This window comes from Buteo buteo, chromosome 18 (assembly GCF_964188355.1).
Source record: "Buteo buteo chromosome 18, bButBut1.hap1.1, whole genome shotgun sequence".
Lineage (NCBI taxonomy): Eukaryota > Metazoa > Chordata > Aves > Accipitriformes > Accipitridae > Buteo > Buteo buteo.
Window position 1 is genome coordinate 9,363,686 of NC_134188.1, and position 17,663 is coordinate 9,381,348.

Sequence of the window (17,663 nt, forward strand, 5' to 3'; positions counted from 1 at the left end):
CCCTCTTCCACAAATGGAGACATCATCTCTCCCCATTACATCCCTTTAACTGTGCTAAGCAGCTGCTGTCACCCCCGCTCTCTCTGCTGTGCCATGAGTATGTCTGGCCACAGGGCCTTAGAAGCCCCATGTGAAGGGTTTACAGCTCCCTACCCCTATTAAAAGCCCCTTTTCACCGAAGGAAGGTCCACCGTGTGTCTAAATCGCCTCTCCTTGTCTCCTGTTCTTCCCAAGGGTGGAAAGCAGCTATGCCCCAAGTCCAACTCTTCTCCTTTCAATTGGAGGCTTGAGAGGTAGTGGACTGAGATAGTAATGATGTTTATTAATTAAGAAAAACACACCTCTAAAAAGCTTGTAACACCTTAACTACCTTATAAACACACCACTTTTTAGTAGCATAATTAACAATTATGCCACTGCAAGTAATACAGAGTGACAGTTCTATTGCTTATTACTAGTATTAGTACTGATCATAATTATATTACTACAAAGAAATCTTATAAATCAAGCACTTTTTAAGCTGCAATTCTATTGCCTTTCCTCCTGCACTTAGTATTAAGGTACCAAGTCTAACCTTCCTTATAAGTTTATGCATCTTTGCTGCCCCTTCCCACACCAAGTCTTGTGGACAAGCCTGGTAAGCCCATTTTTTTCCTTTTCCTGAACCCACATTTTTGACTCCTTTGCACCTCTTTTTTGCCCTTCGGAGTCCTCCCAAGTAAACAATCCTTAATTACTCATTGGTCTCAACTGTGTAACATTCATACCCAAATTCAACGTTTCTGACACTGTTACTTGGGCATTTTAGGCCTATTACGGGATTACTGATACAATTCTTTAGATGAAGGATGTCTTATGCTGCAAGACTCCCTCCTGACTGCATGGTCCACAGTGGTAGCATCTGATTTACATTTTATACTTTTGGGGGCAGAATTACCTTACTTTAGCCTTACTCACCTACCTAAGTTTAATTAAGCAAAAGCAGTTTCTCATCTCAAGCACAGAGTTTGCATACCACAGCAACAATATTTGTGCATTTTGTTCTCACATCCTATCTCTGTATTGGAACAGTTTTCAGCATGGTCCCGGTTCCCACCAGAGGTCTTGGCCAGTTTTGAAGCCTGGTGATCCATCAGGGCCTCTGGCTCTTAACCCCCAGCCCTGTGGCAGACCCCACATCCAAGTCTCCACAGAGCTGCTCCAAGAACACATCACTGTGGGTGAGCCCAGCTGGTTTATTCCCGCAAAAGCCTGGCTCACCTCCTGTGTCATCCTCCACTGGCTACGTGGAAGAAGATGAGCCAGTTGTTCTACTTCTTGCTGCTCAGCTGCGGAAAGGGGGATGCCCAGGTTTTGCTTTGCACCAGCGCCAGAAGGATCCATCTCTTCCTTCCTTTCTCCACAAGCTTATAGCACCTAAACTTGTCTGAGCTTTAGTGCTGTATAACTGTGTGTTCTACCATTACAATAGTTTTTGTGTGTGCACGTGTGTATATATATTTATACATGTGCATGTATGTGTGTATATATAAATGCATGCATGTATACGTATGCACATATACATGTATATTTTTGTGTGTGTGTATATATATACACACACACACACACATATATATAGTGACTAACACTAGTAACAAGTAGTTACTATATGCAGGATAAAGTACGTATGACCCTAGAATAAAAATGCAGTGGAGTACAGGCATGGGATGAGAGCAGAGGCCTTGAAAATACAGGCACAATGTTATATTTGAAGGCCCAGGGCTATAAATTACTCACCAATAGTCAATCACTCATCACCAGAGGAATTCAATCTTGGGAACTAGGATTGATTTGGAGGATACCAAAGAAAACAAAGTTGGGACCAGTAAGGAAGTACAGCATGTACTTCTATGTCAGGATGACCAAAACTGAAGACCTGATCTGGGCCAACTGAAGGCGTGACTTATAATCTCTCTCAAGGTGCAAAGTCCCCAAATATGGATATAAAATGGGTTTTCACTGCAGTTGTGAAGTGTGTCTTTATTGTGGAAGTACCACTGCTCATCCATGCCGCAGAGCCGCAGCTGCTCTGTTTCTTGCTTTTACTTTTATTTCTAGGCGTATTTTTGCTTACATTGCTTTTGCTGCCTTGAATATGCTATCACAGCTATTAGGAAAAGAGCACAAATACTGTACTAAGCATTAAATGAGGTTCCCTTTCCCTCCCCCTTTCCAGTTGATTGTTTTTTGGTAACCTGCTCTGAAACTTAGATGCAATAACTTGGCAAAGAACTGAATGGTTGGTGGGGAGATTTTTTGTCAGGGAGCAGCAGGCGTGGGGCTGTTCCACACATGAAAATGAGCTGGGAGCAGAGGGTGACCCCAGAAAAGGCAGGAGAGTGTCCCCATCGACCAGGCACAGTCCCACAGAACCTGGGCAGCGACAGATTTTATTGACTGCCCAGTGATCATCAAACAAGGTGAGGTGATGAGACAGGTCCAAGGTCAAAGCAGGAAGGCTAGTGAGCAAATCAGGATTGTCAGGGCACAGGGTTGGACACCAATGCACCTACAACATAGCTTAGGCAGGGACAGAAGGCCCAGGGCTGAGCTTAAGTGGAGCTCCTGGACCAGTGGACAGTGGGTGCATGGGTGAAAAGCCTTGGTGAGGTTGGTCAGGGCAATTAAAGCACTCAGGGTGCTGATAAGTGGGTTGGAGAAGCTGCAGGTAAGTTAATTCCTGGGGGACTAAGCAAGAGTTAGGTTGGTCTCTCCTGGATGTAAGCAGGGCTATGAAGTTTGCTGATCCTCACAGCTGTCTTCCAGATGGAAACAACATCCTTCAGTAGTAGGTCTGGACTCAAAGTGCCTGTCAGGTTTGCAATGGAGGCATCATCTTGCCTGTCTTCCAGGAAGGATATGAAAGTTTCCTTTAGCCTGTGGGTGACAGATCATAATTTTAAGTGTCTGGTCTGCTGGGTATCCAAATGCCCTGACCTTTGGCAGGCAATACTGGCAGTCAATGACACTCTGTGCTGGCACGCCTGAGATGGCCTTGCAGCTGGAAGCCAGGCAGTATTCTCTGGGGCATCTCTGGTGGTATCAGACAACAATGTGGGCAACTGTTGGTCAACATCGTCAACAGCACCCAAACAGAGGTTGTGGCCTCCTCAAAGCTGAGCTCTCGGCTTCACTGACTACCTCTCCCATCTCAGGTATAACACAGCTTGCTGAACTTACCTGTACTCAACTCTATATATCCCCAGCTCCCTCCTTCATGGGGTCTGTCATGCTGTCACTGTGGCATTAGGAGACCTTTCTCATGCAAGAAAGAGGGAAGGGGAGGTGGTGTGCCCATATCCTCACATTGGCACATTGGGGTTTCTCATTGGTCCTGTATAGGGGGCACCTTTTCTGTTCCCTTACATGATCCTTTTTTTTTTTTTTCCAAAGGCCAGACACATATGGAACTGTATTAACAAGAATGTAGCCAGCTGGTTAAGTGATTTTTCTCCACTGTTGGCATTTGTGAAATCACATCTGGAAGATTGCATCCGATTTTGTGCTGCTGGTACAAGAAAAACATTGACCTTTTGGAGTGAGTTCAGTGGAGCATGACCAGTATGATTAGAGATCTGGAGCACGGGACATATGAAGAGAAGGTAGAGAACTGGGTTACTCAGCCTTCAGCAGAGAAGGTAAGGGGGAAGTCCAAATGCATCTTTAACTATGCAGTGGGAGAGTGTCAAGAAGATGAAGCTGGACTCTTCTTGGAGTGCCCAGTGAAAAGACAAGAATTAACAAGCACAAGATGCAACAGTGGAAATCTTGAATAAACATAATGAAAAAAATATTCTCCACACGGGTGGTGCAGCCCTGGGACAATGCAGAGTGGTGGTGGCACTACCCTTGGAGATAGTCAGAACACAACTTGAACAGTCTGCTGTAGCTTTGAAGTCAGACCTGCTTGAACGAAAAGGGGGGACTAGAGACCTCCAGAGGGCCCTCCCAACCTAAGTCTCCATGATGGTATGATTTCTAGTGGTTCTCTTGCTTCCCCATGACATGCCAGATGAAAGGTGCTGGGGTTTCTGCTGTATTTTGCTCCCACTTCTCTTTACCTGGGCACCACAAAAAAAACCTCGATGATGCTTATCACAGCCACAGTAACTCCCACTTTTGGAAGGCATGGCCCTTCTCTCCAGCAATCTTCAAGAGCCCACCTTAAAAGGGACTTCAAGAACCCTTCCATCTGGGTCTAAAGAGTTGGCATCTACCCCTGGAACAAACCAGGAAAAATATGCTCTTACCCCCACTGTGGATCAAAGCTATCCAGAGGCACAATGATCATCTCGTGGAGCTCAATGAGGAACAAATCCAGGTTAACTGTGCAGAGTGCAGTAGTCAGAGCCTTCTCCTGCTCTGCACTCAACTCCTCGTGGTACCGCTCAGAAACCAGGCAGAAGGGATTCTGCAATGACAAACAACATCAGCAAGAGGACAGCGTGGGACTCCCCACAAAGACTGTCTGGGGGCTACATTTGATAGAAGAGGTAGAACTGGGACCCTCTTTGTTCCTGGCTGTTATGCCAGGCCCACCAGAGACCACAGCACCAGCTGCTGGTGTGACCCATGCCAGAAAGCACCACTGCTTCTAGCACAAAATCTTGTGGATGGCCCTTTTCCAAGGGTCTTATGTGACTTAAGTAGATTAATATTGCTTGGCTCTTGCTGAATGGTAAGATATTAAAATCACAAAATTTTCCTATTTTTTCCCTAAAAAATTCCAAAGTTTTCCACAGAAAATCAACTTTGTCAAGAAGTTTCTCTCTTCCCCTAGCTCTTGTAGACAGTTTTGTGAACCGGGCTGTCTCCCTCACCTGATTCATCTGCACCAGCAGCACAGATCTCTTTGCTGACAATGTCTGCCACAGAGACAGGATGTGCTTCAGTTGAGTGTTTGGTACCACCTAGAGGAGGAGAAAACAGATGGGCAATCAGTCAGCCAGTTCCTGCTCTTCAGAAAGGCCATGGCTGAGTTGGCCATGTTCTGGGTTAGCTCACAAAAGAGTGTGTGACTTAAAAGGTGATGTCTTAATCCTTAGGGGAGGATATGAGGGATGGAAATGTTCAGCCAGTTTCCCATTTAGTACAAGGAAAGCACCTTTCTTACCGGCAAGTCTCTGAACTGTTCCACACCTGCATCCATCTTCAGCTCATTTTTTACATACTCAGACAACTGGCGCTCTGGGTCCCCACCAGTCACAGCCAGGAACTCAGCAGCCACTTTCAAGGTGGCAAGCGTCTGGGAAATAGCATTCACTGATCGGGCTTCTGCCATGATCCGTTTCAGCTGGTTCACACTTAGTGATTCCTATCAATAGGAGAAATACAGCCAGACTGTGACCCTGACACATGAGGTCTGGGTCCTGCAAGTGTGCATGCACAGCAAAATGACTGTATAATCTCTGGCACCAGTTCTGTCCTCTTATCAGAGGGAGAGCTAAAGATATGCGGGTGACGTGCAGGGTCTACATGGGAAAGACAGAGACACTACAAGGACATGGGTTCCCCAGTCTAGTTGCAAGCAGGAGCAATAACCCTACAGCTGCCACCTGTGCTGATCCACCATGCCAGTGAATGGCATGCTGTGGTCACCATATCCCCCGGTTTAGACACTTTTATAGGTGAGTCCAACTGAGTGAGTTGCCTAGATTCACTTTAGAGCCAGCAAAGAAAATTGGTTCCTTGTGAGGCTCCAGCCACCTGCCTGATTTGGACTTGGACCTTTTTACACATCCTGCGGGTGCCGTATTCTCTGTTGAGCTCTCTGTCCCCTGGGGTGGCTTATTAATAAGCATTACAAGGCAGAAGAAAGCTTGGATAGAAAAAGGATGGTAAGCTCTTTTCGTACCTGTTGCAGCTGTTCTCTCACTTTTGTTTTTGTGTGCTGCAGGGTCTTCATGCTGTTCAGTGTAAAGGATGGAGCCGTCTGGAAAGCAAATGAGTGGCTATGAAGACAGAAAGTATCACTTGGTACAGGCCAAACGGGAAACCCATGACCATGCAGTAGGACACAGTCACCCATGTCTTGGTTGCAGGGCCAGTAGCAATGACAGCCTAGTAGAGGAGGTACAGGGAAGGCAGAAGCAGGGAGGAGCTACCCAAGTGGAATATAAAGACATTGCCTAGGCATGCATGGGTGGAGATAGGAAAGACAAAGCTCATCTGGGGTTGAAACTACTGAGGGGTGTGAAGGCCAACAAGAAGGGCTCCTATATCAGTACATCAGTAGCAAAAGGAAGACCAAATGAAAACTGGGCCCACTGCTCAACAAGGAAGGGGACCTGCTGACAAAGAGACATGGAAAAGATACTTATTGAGATATTTGGTGCTTTCTTTGCCTCACTCTTTATTGTAAAGGTGTGCTTTCAGTCCTCTGTGTTTACTGGCAAAGTTTAAAGGCATGTCACAAAAAAACGGAGCACCAAATTAGGGACCACTGAGATAAGTTGCTGTTTTGGCAGCTAAGCTCACTCACTTCCCTCCCCTCCTTACCCTCAGTGGGATGGCGAAAGAGGAAAGGAAGAATAAAAGTGAGAAAACAAAATGAGTGATGCAAAGGCAATCACTCACCACCTCCCATGGGTAGACCAATGCCCAGCCACTTCCCGAGCAAAAGGTGACTAACCTCCCTAAAACACCTTCTTCCCCATTTTATTGCTGAGCATGATGTTATATGGCTTGGAATACCTCTTTGGTTAGTTTGGGCCATCTGCCTGACTGTGTCCTGTCCCAGCCTCCTGCACATCCCCAATCTATTCACTGGGGGGAGCAGAATGAGAAATGGAGAAGACCTTTGATGCTGTGCAAACACTGTTCAGTGATAGCTGAAACATTAGTGTGTTATCAACACTGTTTTGGTCACAAATCTAAAACACAGCACCATATGAGCTGCTACGATGAAAATTAACTCCATCTCAGCCAGACCCAGTATAGCTGGATAGAGACAGGTCCATGGGACCAGGCAGAACACATCCAATGGTGCTGAGGGAGCTGGCTGATGTTGTTAAGATACTTCAGCAACAAGTGACATGACATCTCAGCAAGTTTGTGGATGATACCAAATTGGGGAAAAGAGCTGATATGCTAGAGGGCATGGCTGCCATTCAGAGGGGTCTCAACATGCTGGAGAAATGGGCCAACAGGAACCTCATGAAGTTCAACAAAGGCAAATGCAAAATCCTGCATCTGGGATGGAACAATCATATGCAACAGCATAGGCTGAGAGCAGAGCAGCTTGGAGCAGCTTTGCAGAAAAGACCTGTGTGTCCTGGTAGACAGGTTGAACAGGAGTCAGCAGTGTGCTCTTACGGTGAAAAAGGCCATGTGCACACCAGGCTACATTAGTAGGAGTGTAGCCAGCAGCTTGGGGGAAGTGATTCTTTCCATCTATTCAACATTTATGACATTACATTTGAGTACTGTGTCCAATTTGTGGTTCCTCAGTACAAGAGACATTGATGAATCGAATTGAAGTGAGTCCAGCAGAGACCAACAAGATGACTGAGGGGCTGCAGAACAGGATGCAGGGGATTGTTCACCCTGTAAAAGAGAACTCTGTGGGAAGAATCTAATTGCTCTTCCACTACTAAAAGAGGGATCGCAGTGAAAGCAATAATGACAAGGGGCAGCCAGGGATCTCCTACTTAAGCATGCAGAAAACATTTTCACGGTGAAGGTGCTAAAACATCAGAGGAGCAGAGAGATGGTGAATGTCTATCCTTGGAGATTTCCAAAATTCAACTGTACAACAGCCTGAGCAATCTGCTCTTGCTTTGAAGTTATCCTTACTTGGAGAAAACAGTTGGACCAGAAACATTCAGAGGTGCCTCCAGCCAAACTCTTTCAGTTTCTCTGTGACTGTGTGTCAGTTTCTTTCCTTATCCTACTCTACTACTGTAGGACAAGCATGTGGACCTGAATCACTACATGACAGCCATGTTATAATGCCCTTGAACCCCTTTTTCCCCACTCTCTTGTGGCCAGATTTTCACATTTCACAACTCCAAACACCCAGTAGGCCCTTCCTCTGACATAGGAAATAGCTGGGACAACCAGCAGTCATAGGAGAACCCCAGCTGAAGTTTACATAACCATCTGAGGGTTATGGGAAGTTTTAAAGGGGCTGAAGGGACTTAGTTACCTAAGTTCCTTGCTGTCCTGCAAGACTTAATTTTTGAGGTATGTACCTCTGGCCTGCCTTTTCAGATGTGAATAACCGTTTGCAAACCTGGTCCCCTGAGACCTTCTGGAGGAAAGCCAAAGGCTAATGTAAGTGAGGATGAATACCACAGCAGAAGTCTGGCTTCTCCAATATGGACCCACGTTAGACCCCAGCCCTATACTATGCCCAGGAACTCAACTCTCGAGTCTTTTTAGATAGTGTCTGACTCCTTCTTGGTTATAAGAAAAATCCAGGCCAACTTCCCCTGCAGGCTTTGAACAGAAAGGTGCACATTGCCATTCACACCACCAAGGTTTGCCGAGCACAGTGTGTTTTTTGACGACACAACTGTTGCAATCCAAGGAATGCAGACAGATGCAGAGTGGTGGGCTGCCAAACGCACACACACCCCATTTGTATTTCCTCCAGCTCTGGAGAGGTGAGTACCAGGTGCTGGAAGTAAAATCCTACATCCTCTGCTGGCCTGGAGGACTGCAACTTGGCTTGTGCCGAAAATGCATCATGCTAAGCTCACCTGAACTTTGATGATAGGTCTCCCACTGATAAAACGTTGGATCACTTGCCGCTGCAGTGTCTGGAAGTCAAAATGGGTTGTCTTGGTGCCGTCTTCCTCTATCACATACTGGGAGTTGGCCAGTGTCGCAGTGATCAGATCATTCTCAGTTATCTTCAGCACTGAAGATGGTTTCACTTCTTCTGCAGAGATGATCCTGGGAAAGAAGAAGTTACCCTTTGCTGTTGAGGATAGCAGCTTGCTTCTTACCTCATCCCACTTTGCAATCAGTGACACGTGCAGCTCTTAGACGAGTCCTGATTTGCTCCAGAGGGATGGTTTGCAATGTACCGTTGCTGTTCGTTTGTGATCCGTGTAGCTGTGTCCACACAACTGTTCTGGAGCTGTATGAGAAGCCTCGTCACAAGGTAACCAATAGAAAGTGGAGTTGGGAGGAGTTTCAGGACAGCAGTGTTGGCATTGATGTCCTTTTGCAACAGGTCCAGGGGGACTCTGACATCTGTAACAAAATGGAGGGTTTCTCTTCTGCCTCATGTGGTGTTAGGAAGAATTCTCCCAAGGGGAAAACTGACTAACCTTTGTTAAAACCTTTTTGAGTTTTTTTTATATTAGGTTTTGAATTTTTGGAAGGGTTTTTAATTTGTTTTCAGCTAGAGGGTCAAAACAAAGCAAGCTCAGCAACTGGCATGGGTTCTAGCCTTCATCAATGGCTTAGGAAAGGGAAGTAACAATACCTGGGAAGTTAAAATACCTGAGCATAGTGGTTTCATCCTGATATTGCTCCAGACTTTCTGGATCGTCCTTATAGCTCGGCAGAAAGCTGAACGCTGGTCCTCTTCAGGCACAGAGAGGGGAGAAAAACAGCAGTGTCAATGCATGCTCCCAAGAAAAAGGAATTGAAAAAGATTTATTTTTGTCTCCTTGAAAGATATATCTCAGGGTGTGCAACTGCTCAGTAAAGTGTGTTAGGCTGGGCCTTAGTTGCCATTCACAGCTGTGGCTCCAAGCTTAACCAGAGTTAATTTTTTTCTAACCCATATTATACCATATCTGGCATTAAGAAAGCCAGGTGCCGAATTCCAGCTCACATGCACCATGCTAATACACCTGCTTACAGTCTTAAAAACCTGTCCTGTGTACATTGCCCATTCATGGGTGAAACATCAGGAAAAGTCTCTACAAGCTTCTCAAGTCCTGCTGGGTATACCTACTCTGAGGGTGGGAGGCAATCTGCTCAAGACCCATTCCAATGTTTCAGAGGTCATTCCAGTGTCTCAGAGATCTCTACCCTCTCTCCCAAACCCCAAAGATGGCCATAAAGATGGAGATGACTGAAAAAGTCACCACTGTGAACTTGTGTCAGGGCCCTGAGGGCACTAATAGGGCCTTAATAGCTCTGAGCAGCCTGACCTGGGGGCTCTGCCTCGCCCCTTCCCCATGGGCCCAGGAGACACATGAAAGCTCAGGACAGTGCCTGAGTTGTAAGCAGCCCTGTGTCCTGCTCTCATAACTTATTGACTGGACTTCCTAAACTCCTCCTGGTCTTATTACCTTCCCTGGTGGTGTGATCCCTTGTCTGTTGACAGAAACTGGCTCTATCACTACCTTTGCCTTGCCCCAATACTGTGGGACTGCACCCTACTCACTGCTATGGTCACCCTTAGCTCTTGGCTCATCTTCCCTCATGGAGCAGTCTTGTGTTTTCTGCTCCCTCACAGCTTGCAACAGAAATCACAGGTCCTGCTGTAACATTAGAGCAGAGTATGTGGGTGTTGAGGAGTGGTAGAGGCCAGTTTACTGGGATAGGAATAGGTCCGTGTCATACCTGAACCATGTTGGTCTAGAAACTGTTGTACTGAGTACATTTCCCCTCCATGGCTGTTCTGGAAGAAGTGGATCAGAGCTTTCTGCAGGCTGAAAATGTCAGGCAGGTGTTGGACATGCTGGATGTTTTGGAGCTGGAAGGGAAAATTCAGCATGACTTTGCTATCCTTGCACTTATCTGAGGAACCAGGATTGTGTCTGGCATTGTGTGGTATTCAGGAGAAGGGCACTGTACTGGGAAATACAGGGAAATGAGTCACCTTGGTGCCCCACTGACACCAACAATGGTGAATCCACATGGTGCCTGTATCTGCTTTGAAGGAGGAGGAATGATTCTACAGCAAACCTTAGACATGAGCTCCAGAAGAACAGGGTAGGGGTTTCCTTCACCCTCTCTGTGTTCTTGCTGAAGGAGGTGCATCAAAGTCTGGATGGATGTCTTCTGTTCAAATCTCCACATGTAGGACAGGCCAATCAGTCCAAGGTTTGGCTGGTCTTTGAAAGGAGTCATCTGGCCATAAGCTATTTGTAGGAGCAGGTTGGAGCCCTGAGGATCTCTCATCCTCTGCTGCTTGACAGAAGTAAGGCTCTGCTCCAAGGCCTGCAGAATTCGAAGGGTTGTTAGGAGCTGCCTTTTGTTACAAAAGAGTTTGGGAGGACTTACAAGTCTTCTCATGAGGGAAGACAGTGGTGGCTCTGAAGAAAGGGAAGAGACAGTAAAAACTTCCTGTTGAAGAATGAAGCTGGGACAAGAACAAAATTACCTAAGAAGAAATCAACAGGGAATTTTCTTGCCCTCCAAGGCATAGAGCCATTTTTTGTAATGGGGATTTGCATCAGCATAGAAAAAGTATCTTAAAAAAGAGGTGATAAACCTGTTTATTGTATGTGGGAATGTCCCAGTTCATTGGATGTATCTGGGTATTCACCAGAGCCCATGTGGGCTCTGCACTTGATCCCTAGCAAAGTGGTAGTTTGTACGTGGGATACCTGGAAACACAGTGACCAGTCCCTTGCATACCTGGAAGAATGGCTGAGTCAGGGTTTTAAAGCAGGTTTCCCACTGTCTTCGGTCTTCTTGCCTAAGCAAAATATTCAAGGCCGTGTTTTGTCCTGTAGGAAATGCAAAGCAAAATAAGGACCCTCACCCAGTAGACACTGGAGTCTGTGCAGAACAGCTGCACTCATGGGATGAGAACCACCACTTCCAGCGGCTGTGTGAAAACCAACGTGTTGTAAGCCTGCTGGTACCCTCCCTATGCATGGATTGTACCTTCAGCTGTTGTACAGTTGTTCAAGTGCTGGAGAAACAGATGGACAGTCACTGTGGCATCCTCTGTGTTTCTGCTAAGTGCCTCTGCCAGGCATTCAATGTCTTTTTCAAGGTGGTCCCAAAAGAATTTTGCCACATCCTTTGGCTTCTCTGCCATCAGACTCAGAATTGCCTGGAAGACAGGGTGGTTTCTTAATTTAGCTCTGAAGAAAGCTTAGTCCCAGGGTAGGGCAGAAGTTATTCATCATGTGGAAGCTGCAGGCTTCAGACAGACAGGAGGTAAGGGAGAGAAAAGGAGTAGGAGCTGTCTCACCTGTTTATCTGTATAGATTCCCAGCAGCATGGATGAATGCAGCAGAGCTCTTGCAAGACAGACAGAGGCAGGCGACAGGTCTCTCTCCAATTCAATTGTCCGTATTGAAGGGCTCCCAAGGATGTATCCTTTTCCTGTTTTATCCTCTGTGCTGTGATAAGGAATGTAATTCAATTTACACTCTCAATGACTGGGCTCCTCTCATGTAAGTTAAGATTGACAGAGGCTTGGCCATCACTGGGTCAGAACAAATGTGAACTTGGGGTGAGATGAAACTTTTGGAAGGGGTGAACTGCTGCTGAAGAAATGCCCTTTCCAGCTGTTTCATGCCACTTATGCTTTCTTTCATTTCTGTTCCCCCCAGTAGGTATGTCCAAGATTTCCTCCTGCAATTGGACCCTGGGTCACAAAGACCCTGTTTTACCCAGCTACAGTGTTTCTCCTGTGCCCAGAGAATGGAGAGAGGGTCAAGTGGCCACAGGCCTGTTCATCAATCTTCGGCTGTAGGGCAGGGAGCATCAACTTACATTTCCTTCTTCACAAAACCTCTCTCAGGTTTGTGATTAATTCCTCCAACTTTGGCACCACATGGGCATTGTTTGACTTCCCCGGGACGCCCACACTGTAGGTAAAGAAATAACAGCAGTGTAAGATGTAGGGCAGAAAACCTAACAGCATACAGAAGACCTTCAGCATCACAAAAAGCCAAAAGACACTTACATTGGTGACGATCCAGTATGTGCCACACTGACAAGCTGTGTATGAAAGGGAATTAGATTAATCAGTTGATTATCTCCCAGTTACAAAATCTTCCATGATACAAGCACAGCCAGATTTCACTAGGAGGGCAACAGTCCAGACTTTTTTCAAGTAAGACCTTCTTCCCATCTGTTGGGATCTGGTCTCACAGAGTTTGCCATAAATGGACCTGGGGTTGCTGCAGCCAAAAGGAGATTGGTAAAGTACTCAAGAGAAGCACAGAGGTAGCCTTAAAGAAAGCCACCCTTCCCTCCATCCACCTGTTCCCCCTTTCCCTCCATCCTCTGGCCAGTCTGTTGCAGGGCACATTTATAGCAAGTTCCCTGTGTCTGCCATCCATATAGGAGCAGCTGGGCTGGACTGAGGTAAAATTTCCCCAGCACTTACTCCAAGGTGTATCATATTGACCAATTTTCCAGTTCTTCTGGTCAAAAAGCAGGTCTCCAGGCATGGTGGGAAGGTAGGACCCCTTAGAAAGGAAACACAGGTGTAAAGAAGGATTTGAGGAACTATGTAACCATTTTCCTAGTTTGCTTCTCATCTACTGGAGAAATAACAGTTCTTGAGATAAACACATTAGGTGCAAATGGGTACGTGAAAGCTTGGCTGAGACATAGACCAAGGGACACAGCATTACATCAACTGGAGATGCATTGAGGATGGCTGGGCTTACAAGAACAGCGATGCCCAAGTTAGCATCTTCATCACTTCTTTGGTATCTGCCTACCAAACTGAGGATTCAGAGGGAAGGAGCAGGATCTGGAAGCTGCCATTGTCTTCACAGCCAAGAGATGGAAAATGCACGTCTCAATTGCTTTCTGCACTTCTCAAATAACAGGAACAATTTATGCATCATAGATGCAAGGGAGGGCCTAGTCTAGTAAAAAGTTTATCTTTACCTGACAGCTGGCATATTTGTGGTCAGAGTGAAGAAGTTTGGGTTAGGATTTGAGCCGTATAAGCTCAGTCAACAACTAACACTTGGCAGGCCCTCAGGCTCCCTTAGACTTACTGGAAAGAGACGGGCATCTTCAGCAGGCTGCATCTTCCACTTTCAATACAGATAGTGATGGACAGTCTCAGTTTGCTCTCAGTGGACTGTCCGGAAGGAAGCAGAAGAACTAGAAGGCTCCATATGGTGTTTGCAACAACCCAGAAAGCTGCAAACTGACCCAAACCAAATCTGGCTGTAAGCTGACAGAGCTGATTGTGTAAAAGCAGGTCCCACCTCGACAGTATTGTCATGAAGAGAAGTATCTGTATCCCTACATCTTGACTTACCTTCACCACATGAGGCTTAAAGCAGATATTTCTGAAAAGCTGAGTGAGAGGACTTTGGGATAGGGCCAGAGTAAGTGCAGTGTGAAACACCACCTCCATCAAGACCTTGTTTTTGTGTCTGCACAGAGCATCCACGATCTTCTTCATCTTGTTTTCCAGAGGCTCTTCAGGGAGCAATGCTGTTTGGAGGATGTTTTCCATTTGTCTTATGACAGGCTAGGAAAGAAATTGAACAAACCAGATGGAATCTAAGGAGACCCATAAGACACCTCTAGATGAGGGGCCCACTGGTAGGCTTCAAAAGTGGTGGTTTATATAAATGTGATAATCCTTTTGCCTCCAACTCAGGAGGAAATTCTCATAGCTTTCTACAAACACCCCATAGAAATCTTCTGTAGGAGATACAATGGATACTCACAATCAGTCTCTGGGCTTCCTTGGGATTTTTGTTCTTTATTTGATTTTCTGCTCTGTCCAGCACCGAAAGCATCAGTGTTATATTTGAGCAGGCACCCATATGCTGTGAAACACAGATGGAAGTTACGTTATGGTAATGAAGATGCCACCAGCATGTAGAAGGCTATCTCAAGTCCACTGAAGCATTCAGATAGACCCCTCACAAATGATCATGCTATTTTTGTGTTGTGAATATTACAAACTGGTTTTGCATCTTTTAAAATTTGTATTTTTATCATGGGGGCAAGCTTGGGGTGCTGTAGAGATATGGGCTCTGAAATCTGTTCTGCCTGAATTTTACTGTGCAATGGTTTCATTTCTGCAATCTTCCAAATACAAAAATAGGTCCCTCCAGGGGAACAGTCACATGCTAAGCAGGTATAGGGATGAATTGTTCTCTAGAGGAGCTTATGTCTCTCCCCAGACTGGAAGAAAGCTCCCAAGAAGAAATTTTTGTTACTTAAGTTGGGTGTTTCCTATCCCATCGGCTCTAATAAGGCACACAGGCTACAATACAAGATGTATTTCAACAAGCAGGGCTCCAGTTAGCCAGCTGTACACCCTCAGAGCTGGCTGCAAAGAAAAGCATGGGTGCATCTGTGTGCTTTAGAGGCACAACTTCAGTGACCTGTAGATGGGCTTTTAGAAGATGCTCACCCGTGAATTTTCAACCCCTCTGGGTAAAATCCATTTTTCTGCCTGAAGAATCTTCTGCATTGGGATGAACCCATAGTTGTTATAGAGATTTCTAATGAGGAATATTTGAGGCCATGGTGTCTGTGCATTTGCCACCAGCTTCTTCATTGCATTCACCAGGTCTTGCTCCTCTTGCTTGTTCCCACCAGGAGACAGTATGTTTGGATCTGCAGCTACCAGTGAGATTTCTTATTAGACACATTCCCATGCAGTCGTATATCATAGATCCTTTTTGCAAACACACCACCTGCTCACGTTTCGGTAACGCTTTTCCCCCAAGAGTAGAAATATGGCCTGCAACCATAGTATCCTGGGCTTCTTAATACTTATAGCATGCAGGGAAGTTGAATACTAGGCAGTGAATATGGGGACTGAATTGCCCACTGTTTTCCCATTTTTGGTCCTTACAGGATCTTGGTTGGGTAATCTTCTCTAGCATCTATCTTAAATCAGAGAGGAAAGCTCTCAAAGGCTGTCCAGAAGGTAGAGAGCAATTTCATGGCTCCGTCCTAGGTAGCTGAGAGAAGTGGGAATTATCTGGCCTATTTTACATCTTGACCTTATAAAGGGTCTCCTGTATCTCCGTTGATTATATGGGTTGAGGTAAGATTCTGTTGGTCTTGTCACTCAGACTTTACTTGGACACTCTTCAAAGCTGACAAAGATGTAAGAAAGTGACTCAACAGAGTCTAAAATGCAATACATCCGCTTCTCAACCAGGAGACTCACACGTGTTCATTGTGAACTCCACTGACTCTGCCTGTCATTCTCAACAAACTAATGGGAGAACAGAGTGCCAGCACATGCACCTACCTGTATACACTTAAATTATTATACACGGCTGCACACCACTCCTTAAGTGTGGTGAACTATTTATTCAGGGGAAATGCCAATATTCAGGTAAGTTTCTTTCAACTCTGAACAAACCCTGGATATTTCAATACTGAGAAAATAATCCAGAAAAATGAAAATGGTTTCAGAGGAAACCAACAAGTTCTAGGTAATATATACATTTTGGGTGCAACATACACATCTTTGGATGCAACCTATTTATATACAAAATTTAGCTACTTTAACCCCATTCAGTTTCAATCTTGGCAAAAAATAGTTTTATAATGTCAGAATAAGAGGGTTAAAAATTATGTGGATTTAAAGGAAATAAATTAGCCCTTCTGATCCTGAATCACCTCTTGAAAATTCATCTGTTAAACCCCCTAAATTTAGACAAAACTTCATCTTTTTTTTCCTTCTTTTTTTTTTCCTTTTTTTTTTTTCCTTCAGAAACGTCCTATAATAGTGAATGTTTGCCTTGTTCTAAACCTGCTTATGAGGAAACACAACTCTCATGCTCTCTGCAGCTAGCAGAATAACTCACCACAGAGGACCTGTCTGCCAAGCACAGTGGCCACGTGGCTGATGGAGAACCGGAGACGGGCTATGAACTGGAGGGTGTCAATTTTTGAGGCCTTGGGTGAGCAGAAAGCAGAAAGGTCTGCAGTAGAGAGGCAGCTTTCAGCAAGCTGGTTGACATCATCTTGCGAAGGATACATAAAATCCTGTTCAACAGAAAGACAGAGGGAACGTTGAGTCCAAAGCTGCCGTAGATTCTGGATAGTCCCCTCTTCATTCCTAAGCCTTTTCACCAGGTGCAGAGCTCATTTCTGCTGTGATGTTGTAACCTGTGAATTTCAAGTCCCCAGCAATGACCTGCTTTGCAGGTGTACTGTTTTTCACCACCTTTGAGGGTAGCCCCAACTCTGCTTCTCTGGCAGGACAGGACTGCCTCCTTTCTTGATTCACTTGGTGGAGAATCACATGTTGAACAGATGTGCTTGTGCATATCTGTGGTGTACCGGCTCAAAGTGGACCAGAGACCAGGGACAGTTCTGCTCAGAGTACCAGCTGTGCTCAAGGGAGGCTCTCATGGCTTACAAATCAGGCCATGGGCACCCCTGGACTCCAGGAGCTCCAGCTCCAAAATTCAGACTGTACATTGGACCTTATTAACTCAGGCCTGGATTCTTCCAGACTATGCTTAGGCATATAAGCAAGGCAGGTCAGCAGCCTGTTCCAGACACCCTCAGGAGCCAGTGGGGGGAAAGAGAGACGAAGAGTGTGATCTGCAAAGGGCAGGACAGGAAATGAATGTTAGCTTGAGTGTGAATTCCAGGAACACCTCAAGATATTTGCACTTACCTCCAGACAATGCACCACCATGAAGTAGAAATGGTTCCAGTTGCTTTTGTTGATGGTTATCTTTTCCTCCATCTCAGAAAGGTATGTTTCCAGGTGAACCTTTATGTTGTTGAACCTATGGCAA

General features: G+C 45.6%; 1 protein-coding gene across 2 annotated transcripts in view; it reads right to left on the reverse strand.

Annotated features, from left to right (window-relative positions):
- Positions 1-305: 305 nt before the first annotated feature.
- The window catches only part of LOC142041310 (E3 ubiquitin-protein ligase rnf213-alpha-like), a 64,367-nt gene continuing 47,009 nt past the window's right edge, over positions 306-17,663 (reverse strand). Inside the window, exons 49-69 of one of the 2 annotated variants that reach the window (XM_075049975.1) lie at positions 17,540-17,654; positions 16,719-16,899; positions 15,305-15,516; positions 14,610-14,711; positions 14,192-14,407; positions 13,298-13,379; positions 12,872-12,906; positions 12,679-12,773; positions 12,152-12,302; positions 11,839-12,010; positions 11,587-11,678; positions 10,912-11,166; positions 10,567-10,699; positions 9,493-9,576; positions 9,072-9,240; positions 8,742-8,937; positions 5,894-5,971; positions 5,153-5,353; positions 4,860-4,949; positions 4,290-4,450; positions 306-2,916 (exon numbers count right to left, since the gene is read on the reverse strand). In XM_075049975.1, the coding sequence (XP_074906076.1) occupies positions 2,739-2,916; positions 4,290-4,450; positions 4,860-4,949; positions 5,153-5,353; positions 5,894-5,971; positions 8,742-8,937; positions 9,072-9,240; positions 9,493-9,576; positions 10,567-10,699; positions 10,912-11,166; positions 11,587-11,678; positions 11,839-12,010; positions 12,152-12,302; positions 12,679-12,773; positions 12,872-12,906; positions 13,298-13,379; positions 14,192-14,407; positions 14,610-14,711; positions 15,305-15,516; positions 16,719-16,899; positions 17,540-17,654 (2,998 nt within the window). In that variant the 3' untranslated portion in view covers positions 306-2,738. Of the gene's footprint in view, positions 2,917-4,289; positions 4,451-4,859; positions 4,950-5,152; positions 5,354-5,893; positions 5,972-8,741; positions 8,938-9,071; positions 9,241-9,492; positions 9,577-10,566; positions 10,700-10,911; positions 11,262-11,586; positions 11,679-11,838; positions 12,011-12,151; positions 12,303-12,678; positions 12,774-12,871; positions 12,907-13,297; positions 13,380-14,191; positions 14,408-14,609; positions 14,712-15,304; positions 15,517-16,718; positions 16,900-17,539; positions 17,655-17,663 lie in introns of those variants that run through there. The other variant, XM_075049976.1, reaches the window with a different exon arrangement.